A 10,231-nucleotide genomic window follows, 5' to 3' on the forward strand; every position below is an offset into this window, starting at 1 on the left:
AGGATGTGTAACTCCTGCTTGTTTCACTGACATGTCAGATCTCCTTTCCCCACAATCCAAATCAAGCATTTTACGAAGACCTGTTGTTTTGTACACTGGAGTGCATGCTCTACTTTTCCATTGAAAATATTTGCAACTTTAGAGAATGCAACATTAATTTGTAAAAAGTTGGTAGCTCTTTGGTAGTTAAGTTTTTTTTTTTTTTTTGCAGTGGCCGCTACTACTTTTCATTGCAAATATATCACTTGGTGGTAGTCATGCAAGCTCATCTCCTGTTCTTTTCAGGGGGGTAGATGGGAGGTCAATAGCATCCAGACTGGAAAATTATTTGCATCTTCTGGTGTTGAAGTAAAGGCCAGCCCAGAAAATCATTTAACTGCAGAGTTAGAAGGGACACGGAGAATCATCTAGTCCAACCCTTGCAATGCAGGAATATGCAGCTGTCCTATATGGGGATCGAACCTGCAGCCTTGGTTTTATCAGCACCATGCTCTAACCAACTGAGCTATCCAGCTTTCACTGTAGGTGTAAGTACAGAGACCCAATACAGTGGTGCCTCGCAAGACGAAATTAATCCGTTCCGTGAGAGTCTTCGTCTAGTGGTTTTTTCGTCTTGCGAAGCAACCCTATTAGCGGCTTAACGGATTAGCGCTATTAGCGGTTTAGCGGCTATTAAAGGCTTATCGGCTTATCGGATTAGCTGCTAAAAGGCTATTAAAGGCTTAGCGGCTTAGATAAAGGGGGGAAAAGCGGAAAAAAAACTCAAGACTCCCAAGACATTTTCGTCTTGCGAAGCAAGCCCATAGGGAAATTCGTCCTGCGAAGCAACTCAAAAACGGAAAACCCTTTCGTCTAGCGGGTTTTCCGTCTTGCGAGGCATTCGTCTTGCGGGGCACCACTGTATGCACCTCCATCAAACTTTAAATACTGTATGTAGTTTGTGCAAATGCTTGCTCCTCTGTGCTAGTTACTCCTCTTTCTAATGTAGATATTCAATCCTGCCAAAAGTGATGATGGAGGGCAGGCAGTCCATGAAGACTTACTGCCACTCAACAGAATCCAGGGGCTTGGGTTCAGGAGATGCAGTACTACACCAAGAATGGCAGTGCCCAAGATTTCTTCACATACGGGAACATTTATGTAACTCTTCACACTTGAATCTATTGTAATCATGCAGTACCACATACATGATGCTACTATTTAAAGGATGGGGGGGGGCAGCTCTTTAACCTCATGGTAGAGTTTTTTAAGAGAAGAAATAACATGGTAGTTACTGTAGTTATACATGCTTACATTACAGCAGGAGATGAGGATTATGTGTGTGTTGCCATAGACCTGGGTATAGGGCAGTATATAAATTCAATAAATAATAGACTTTATAGATGAGGACCTCCATCTTGGTAATTATAGAGTATGTGTCCTCTACACAGAGGCTACATCCATTTTGAGGTTCAAACAAATTACAAGTCTTATTTCAATGAAACAAAAGAAATTTGAAAATATATATTTTTAATAAATACAGCAAGAAATCTGGAGCTTCAGTGACTTTTAATCTGGAGCTTCAGTGACTTTTACCCAGTAAGTGCAGACCTCTTTGTTTTTAAGGCTAGTTGGTGCCACACATGGCTACACAAAAGGTGGCTGACATGATTGAAATAGGAAATTACTTGAGTCTTAAAATGCAGCTGCCCTCATGAACAGAACTGCCTAAACCCATCAGATTTTTAAAAAATTCTCACTAAAATAAAAGTCCCATCTTCCAGTGGTTCACGTGTTGTTCCCTAGCAAGATGAGGCAGATGCTTACCCAGCTGTCACATGACTACAGCAGCAGAATACAGCAGCTGACTGATAACTGAAATTAAATTCCCCAAGGGATTAGTGTGCTTTGATGGCATGATGCCGAGTGTGTTGCAAGGCCATAACCATTTGAATTTGGCCATCAGAGTTCAGTCCACCCTTTCATTTTAAAACTTGTACGCTGTAAGATGAAAGTCATAACTTGAAGCCGGAGTGAATAGCCACAATGCCTGAACCCAGGTTCTGATAGTCCACCTTCAGAAAGCCTGCATCTTCAATCATCTCCTTGAATTCTACCTGAAATGCAACAATGGTGATACTGTCAATAAGTGATGAAACTCTGCAGGATTCCCGAACATTTCACAGTGCACCTCACCTGGGACACTTGCTGTGTACAATCCTAGGAAGTACAATTGCAACCTCAATGTTTATAGACTTAAAAGGATATTTTTTTCTTTACCTGGGACGGAAAGCGCCTGATGCTTTCTACGAGATACTGGTAGGATTTCCAGTCACCAGCAATAACCTCGCCCAGCACAGGGATAACCTGGAAGCTATACAGATCATACAGACTGCAAAGGGAGGAAAAACACCAGTAGGTTAATACAGATAAAACAGATCAATCTCCTTTCTTGCCATTTGAAACATTTGAGCCCTGCCCTCGAAGCAGCATAAAGCAAGCTTGTTCCATCTTCCATGTGACAACCCTTTATATATTTGAAGATGGCTATCATATCGCCTCTCAATCTTCTCCAGGCTAAACATACCCAGCTCCCTCAACCCTTCCCCCACAAGGCTTGGTTTCCAGACCCTTTATCTTACTGGTTGCCTTCTGCACATCTTCCAACTCGTCAATATCCATTTTAAACTCTGCTGCCCAGAACTGTACAAAATACTCCAGGTGGGGTCTGACCAAGGCAGAACAGAGTGGTACTTCAAGGCTGGCCAGCCCTTCAAGGGCCACATGCCACCAAACACACACATAGACTCATTCCCTACTCATTCCCGTTACAGTGCACTAAGGTGGTTTAAACCTCTCTTCCCAGCCCAGTGCTGCAATGGAGAGTGCACAGGAGAAATGACAGTAACTGTATTCTCCAGTGCTATGATAAGAGGAAGATGGGGGCTGGGGGGCCCTTCATCTGCCAATCCTAAGTCCCATCAGCCCCTGCCTGCACAGCCATCCTGCAAGCTCCAGAATCCTATGTCCCAACTGGGGATGATGGGAGTTGTAATTCAAAACATCTGGAGGTAAACAACATTTGCTTAAGGGGATGAAAAAGAGAGAGAATCTCTAACCCAACCTGGAAATGAAGGGGTTGTTGACATGACTGAATTCTAGGCAGAGGAATCTCCCTCCTGGTTTCAGGACTCGATAAGCCTCCTGAAGAGCCTGGAAAAAAACGGTGGAATGAAGAAGACATTAAGTATATTTATGATGCTTCACAGTGCTATTCTAAGATCCAGAACATGGATTTGGCAAGGCAAATTGTGTTCATGTTAATAAACATACTAAATACAATTTAAGAACCGTTGCAAACTCTCAATATATACCAGCTGCCTTTAGAGACAGTGACTGCCAGTTTTGAGCAAGTGAGAAGCAAGCTGCTGTGTGAGAAGCAAGCAGCTGAATCCTAGGCTGCTATTCCTTTTGCCAGTCCCTGTTTTCCAGGCCTCCACTGCCTTCCCTCTCAATTTAATGATGTCCACCTAAAAGCTTTATTTTTGCAGCAAGAGAAATAAAATCAAGAGAAATGAATAGTTAAATAGATTCTCCAGGTAGCAGCTGGAAAAAGCTAGCCGGGAATGTAAAAATAGGGTAAGCTATGGTGGAAGCTCAGTCTATGAGAAAGGGAGGGGGGAGCCCCACCCGACAAAGCATCAAGGTACCGAGCAAGTTAGGAACCTGTGCAAGTTTGGTAACAGGACAAGGAGACCCAGGGCAGACTACTCTCTCCTTTTGCCTTTTTTTCCCCTCCTGAAGCTGATCATAATCTCAGCATTATATTGACTCAGTCTCGTAAATCCCAAGTCCTCAAGTAAAGAAGCTCAATGAATAACGGCTAGGATGATTTTAGAAGCTGACTAAGCAAATACATGGGCAGATAATGAGCATGTACTACTTCCAGCATTAGAGAGAGTATGCCTCTCAATACCAGTTGCTGGAGAGCATATGTGCTGTTGTGCTCAAGTTCTGTTTGCCAAATTCCCATAGGCATGTGGTTGGACACTATGAGGCCAGGATAGTAGGCTAGATTGTCTGATCCAGTAGGGCTCTTGTGCTGTTACCCCTCTCAATAATAATAAACACAGGAAAGCCATACCCTTCTCTCCCAGAGGCAAATGACTAGCTAGCATTGGAAACAGAATGGTTGACTACACAGGGGTCAGCAAACTTTTTCAGCAGAGGGCCAGTCCACTGTCCATCAGACCCTGGGGGGGGGACTTTTTTTTGGAGGGGGAATGAACAAATTCCTATGCCCCACAAATAACCCAGATATGCATTTTAAATAAAAGCACACATTCTACTCATGTAAAAACACCAGGCAGGCCCCAAAACCCAGAGATACATTTTAAATAAAAGGACACATTCTACTCATGTAAAAACACGCTGATTCCCGGACCATCCGCGGACAGGATTTAGAAGGTGATTGGGCTGGATCCAGCTCCCGGGCTTTAGTTTGCCTACCCATGGACTACATGGACCTTGCTCTGATCCAGCAGAGCAAGCTGTTGTGTTCTTCAAAGAGTAAAATCCAGCAAGATCTGACCAATGCTCACCTGGTCTATATGAGTGACATTCCGAATACCAAAGGCAATTGTGTATATGTCAAAACTGTCATTGTTGAAGGGCAACTCTTCAGCATCTCCAAGCACCCAGGATAATCCTTTGAAAGAATGTAAAGGGAAACTGCTCAGCGGCACACCCTAAGCAACTTTCCGGAAGGCTGTGTCATCAAAGGAAACCAGACTTCTAGGAGAGTATCTACCCTCATTTACAGGCAAAAGTCAACTTAAAGCAAACCAGCACAGGACGGCACACGTGTATGGAGTAAAGCTTAAAAAGACACTGCTGTAGCTGTAGTATTCCATATGAACATATGAAAAGCCTGCTGGATCTGGTCAACCAGATGCCTGTGGAAAACCAGCAAGCAGGATTCAAGCACAGAAGCACTCTCCCCTTTTGTGGTTTCCAGGAACACTCAGAAGCATTGCTGCCTTCAACCGTAGAGCTGAGCACAGCCTTCATGGCTAGTTTCTCCTCCATGAATTTGTCTAATTCTTTTTTAAAAGCCATCTGGTAGGTGGCTATCACTGCCTCCTGTAGGAGTGAGTTGCACAGTTTAACTAGATGCTGTGTGAATAAGTCCTTTATCTGCCCTGAATCTTCCAATATACAGCTTCATTGGGTGCCTGTTAAGTTCTAGTAATAAAATCATAGATTTGGAAGCGACCCCAAGGGTCATCTACTCCCTGCAATGCAGGAATCTCAACTAAATGTGAGGGAGAAAACTATTTCTCAATCCACTTTCTTTATGCCATGCATAATTTTAAATACTATCATGTCACCAGTCACTCACCTCTTCTCCATACCTTCAAAGAATAACTAATTGTTGCTAATTATAGACAGACATCATTCAGTATGCTGAGTGCTTATAGGCAGGATGCTTAAGAGCAGCCTTCACTGGCTGTGGCTGATGGGAATTGTAGTCCAACGTAACTGAAGTGTTCCAGGTTGACATATACTGTACAAGTAAAGGGGTAATCTGAGTAATGTAAGTTAAACTTTTTTCTAGTCAAAAGGGCGGGGCTTAGATGTTGAACTAGGCTATCCATACACAATTTCCATCCCTTTGCTGAAGTGCCAGTCTATTACCTTTAGAATAACCAAGGCGTTGTGATTTCTTCTTCCCAACCTTCAGCATCTCCTTGTTAATGTCACAAACCACCACATGGGATCCTCCCAGGGACTGATGATCCTCTTCATGGTAAAGCTTGGTAATCTCCTGCCACGATAAATTCTGATGGGATCTCAGCTGCTGCTGGATTCGTCGCTCCCGCTGGGAACGAACGTAATTGATAAACCGAAAGGCGATGTCTCCTGCATTAGTTTTGAAAGGAAGACTCATAATGTGGGATTCTTCCCTAGAATTCAATGCTTAAGTATTGTAAGGGCACTAACGTACTACACTAGGAGTTTCTGTAGTCATTCATTCTCTTTTTTTTAAAAAAAAATATTTATTCAAAGTTATAACAAAACATATTTTCCAAAAATATATCCTTATTTCCCCCCCCCATTTTTTCCTCCCTCCCCCCTCCCCCCCACAGAACCCATCCTCCCACCCCACCCCCCGACTTCCCTCAGTTCCAGTCTTTGGTTTCTCCAATAACGCTATTTTCTGTATCTTACAGAGTTGTGTAGATCTTCAAACTATTTAGCTAATTATTCTTTTCTTTTAAATCCTTTATTAGGCATAGCACACCACACAATAACAAACAAACATCATATACAGACTGTATAAAATACGGGCTCAGCGAACACAATTTATCCCGGTCCTATTCTTAACTCCAAGAAATAAATCGATGTACATATTTAATATAATACAACAACACAGCAACATCACCTACCATTAAAAACCACTAAGTCTCTTTATCATGCCCCATTCTTTCTTCATGGACAGCACTTAAAAATTCAGCCACTATTATAGCGGTTTGATCATCACTGTCCGCCAGCAGGTCTTGAACAGTTGGTGGAGTAAAAATCTGTCTATTAACTTTTAGGGCCTCAAATAATTGTTTTCTGGCATAACTACCAAAATCACAGGAAAAGAATATATGCTCTAGAGTGTCGGGTTCCTGTTTTCTGCATTTGCAGAGACGCTCTGATTCTGGGATAGCTAAGTATCTTCCTCTCACTACCACCGAGGGAAACATGTTGAATCTGGCCAACATAAACAGCCTACACGATTCATGTTTCTTCAGATTTGTCATGTATCCCTTTTGGAAATCTCTACACAAGGGGAGATTTAAGTGGATAGGAGAGCAAGTGCTGTGCTTTGCAGCCTCAAGCATGGCGAGAACACTTTTTTCTGTAAGAGTCTTCCTGATAATTTCCCATATGTCTTTGGGATCAGAGGTTTCAAAATCAATTAGAGTGAGCCCTATCGAATCCAGTTTTCTCCTACAAATCAATGATAGATTGTAGATTGCACTATCACTTAAAAGATCGTAAAGTAGAGAATTAGGGGATAGGGCTCTATAATGGAGGAAGATCCAATATTTCAAGGTCCTCAACTATGCTCTTACTGATAAAGGCAATATTCCCAGCTCACAACATATTGTTTCATATTTTACAGAGTTTGCAAGTCCTAATAATGACCTCAGAAGGGATGCGTGGAATTTATCCAACCTCTTGAGGTCACCTGAAATCCACACTGGTGTGCCGTATAGAAGTTGGGCACAAAGTTTCATGTCAATCACTTGCAATACTTAGCTAATTATTATCAGTAAAAAAATTGTGAATGTTTATTCAAAATGTAGTCATTCATTCTCAAGCTGCATTCATTTATTCAACCTAGGGAGAACATTCAGCTCCAAATGCCAACTGTCCTGAGACTGTCCAGAGGGAAGCACAGTCCAATTTCAGCAGCACTCAGGAAAGGTTGTGCATCGGAAGCTGCCTTATGCTGAATCAGCCCATTGGCCCATCTAGTTCAATGCTCCCTACACTGTTCTGGCAATGGCTCTCCAGAGTTTCAAGCAGGGAGTCTCTCCCAGTCCTACCTGGAACCTTTTGAATGCAAAGAAGATGCTTGAGCACTGAGTCAAGGCCCTTTCCCAAACAACCAGAGGACTAAATGTTGCAGGGTAAAGCATGTGTGTGTTCAGTATCTTGTATTATTGCAACCTTGTGCAAAACCAAGTTGAGAACCACTTGACAGAAAGTATTCTAAATAATAAAAAAGCACCACGTCCACCCACTTTCCCAAGGGTCATTCCCTTTGAGATTGTGTCACTTGGCACCAAATAGATCTGCAGAGGATTGTACTACTGTTAATTACTTGTTTCAGTCATTAACACTCCCTCATCAGAAGCTCCCAGGAATGTATACAGAAGTGTGAATAAACCAGCTTTCCCAACCTGGTGCTCTTCAAGTGATTTGGACCACTGCTACTGTCATCCTTGACCATTGGTCATGCTGGCTAGGGCTAATAGGTGTTGTAGTCCAACGAAATCTGGAGGCCAGCAGGTTTTGGAAGGCTAGAATAACCCTGATTCGCACACAACATATAAATACAATTTAGAAACCACCAAATAAGCTTAACAAAACACAAAAACAAATAACCTGAAAAACTAAAAAGTAAACAGGAAGGGTTGTAGCTCAGTGATAGAGCATCTCTTTTTAATGCAGACAGTTCCAATTTCAGTCCCTGACATCTCCTGGTAGGGCTAGGAGAGACGATACTTGAAAACCTGGAGAGCAATTGCTGTTGGTCAGCACAGACAGTTTTGACTAGTGGTCTGACCCAGCAAAAGGCAGCTTCCCATAATCCTAATTCATTGCTCACCCCCAACTCCAGAGCAACAAGTTGAATAACATTAATCTCTTCACAATACAGATTGTTGGGGATTGCTCACTTCCCAGAGGCTGCTACCAGTCAGGGTTGACAAATCTGAGCTAGGTGGACCAAGGCTTTCTCTGTATAAGGCAGCTTCTTAAGTTCCTAAAAAATAAATGACTTTACACATTGTCTCAAACAGTACTATACACATGGTCTCAAACGTGGAGCTAAAGCTCCTTAAAAGATGCCTATGAACAACATGAGTCTCACCTGTCCCTCCAGCAACATCAAGCAACTGGCTTCCAGGGTATGGGTTCATTTGATGCAGCAGGTTGTCCTTCCAAAGACGATGGATTCCCAGACTCATTGAATCATTCATTAAATCATACTTCTTAGCCACATTTTCAAAAACTTGGTAAACTGAAAAAGATAGCTGCATCACTGATCATGATCAAATAATGTGTTGATTGCATTGCCACATACTGCAAGATACTTTTTTTTTTCTTTCAGGGAAGGGCTGTAGCTCAATGGTAGAGTATCTGCTCTGGTAGATGCCGTTTTCTCTTCTAGAAAGATTCCTGTCACTGCTCTGTTATACATTATCTATATGGGGCTGCCCTTGAAAATGGGCTGGAAACTGTGGTTGCTTCCAAATGCTACTGTGAAAACGCTCAAGTAGGCTCACACAATTTCTGAAAGCTTTCCCCAGTTACCTTTCCTGACCTAATTTAAGGTGTTGACTTTAACATATAAAGTCCTAAATGACTTGAGACCTGGATCTTTGAAAGAGCACCTCTCCCAATATAAGTCTGCCTGTGCCCTTCTCATGGACCCACTTATAGGTGAGGTACACTGTGTGATGATCTAGGACAAGACCTTTTCTGTGTTGACACTCAAACTACAGCATCCCCTCCCTCCTCTCAACTGGAGCCATCATTGGCTATCCTCCTGGAAAACTCAGTTCCTGCATGGTGTAAAACCAATTTGTTAGTCTTTAGTTTGCCACAAGACTCTGTTGCATCACTGCATATTCAGTTTATGTTAAATCCTGATTAATTTTATACGTTTTGTTGTATGTCACTGAATCTTCAGGTAACTTTATTTTTTTTTATGCATTTGTTCTTCTAATCCTCCTAGGGTCACAAATGTGATAAAGGGCAAAATAAAATCATGGTGTTAATAGTTATAGTGTTAAACTAGGGCCTGGAATACCAGAGCTCAAATCCCCATTCAGCACTGGGTGACCCTTGGACCTCTCACAGGGTTGTATCCACAACGATATTTTACTCAGAGTAGGCCCACTGATTTTAGTGTAGTATAAATGCTATAATAAATAAAAACAAAAGGATATTTATTCTATTGTAGTTTCACACTATCTTTAATGTATGTGTTATTTATTTACTGTTGTAAGTCGCTTTGAGTTTCTTTTGTAAAAAAAAGCCCAAAAACCGATTGACAATTTTAAACAAAACAAATAAATTAACCCTCCGCCTCCGCTCAGCCGAGGCCTGGCTACTCCCTTCCGCCTAGCTCACCCTTCTCGCTTTTCTCCGACTCAGACACGGTCTGGAACCCGAAATGCGTCTCTCCGTGGGTGGCCGGGCGCTGTCCCCCGCTGCACAGGCCCCGAAGGAGGCGAAGCACCCTTTGCCCGCGGCAGCAGCCGTCCCAAACCCTGCGGGAGCCAACAACCATGGAGGCCGCCATCTTGCTAGGTGTCGCAATGGTTCTACGTCACCTTTCATTGTAGCTCCGCCCATTCTCAAAGGGATGCGGAGAGGGCGTGAACCAGGTGCACGGGCTCATTCCTCCTTAGACGCCGACGTCATGGGCATCGCCAACATCGGAGGGAATTGATGGGGCGTTTTC

The 10,231-nt window shown here is 42.8% G+C and overlaps 1 protein-coding gene across 1 annotated transcript; it reads right to left on the reverse strand.

Moving 5' to 3' along the window:
* Positions 1-1,492: 1,492 nt before the first annotated feature.
* Positions 1,493-10,099, reverse strand: COQ5 (coenzyme Q5, methyltransferase). The gene is made up of 7 exons (XM_080986466.1): positions 9,898-10,099; positions 8,633-8,782; positions 5,677-5,901; positions 4,581-4,687; positions 3,104-3,192; positions 2,260-2,371; positions 1,493-2,096 (listed from the first exon to the last, which is right to left on the reverse strand). Exons 1-7 carry the CDS (start codon positions 10,067-10,069, stop codon positions 1,995-1,997), a joined length of 957 nt encoding a protein of 318 aa, XP_080842592.1. The 5' UTR covers positions 10,070-10,099; the 3' UTR covers positions 1,493-1,994.
* Between the last annotated feature and the right edge of the window lie 132 nt (positions 10,100-10,231).

The sequence above is a fragment of the Podarcis pityusensis genome (assembly GCF_964106645.2).
Source record: "Podarcis pityusensis genome assembly, chromosome: 16".
Taxonomy (NCBI): Eukaryota; Metazoa; Chordata; class Lepidosauria; order Squamata; family Lacertidae; genus Podarcis; species Podarcis pityusensis.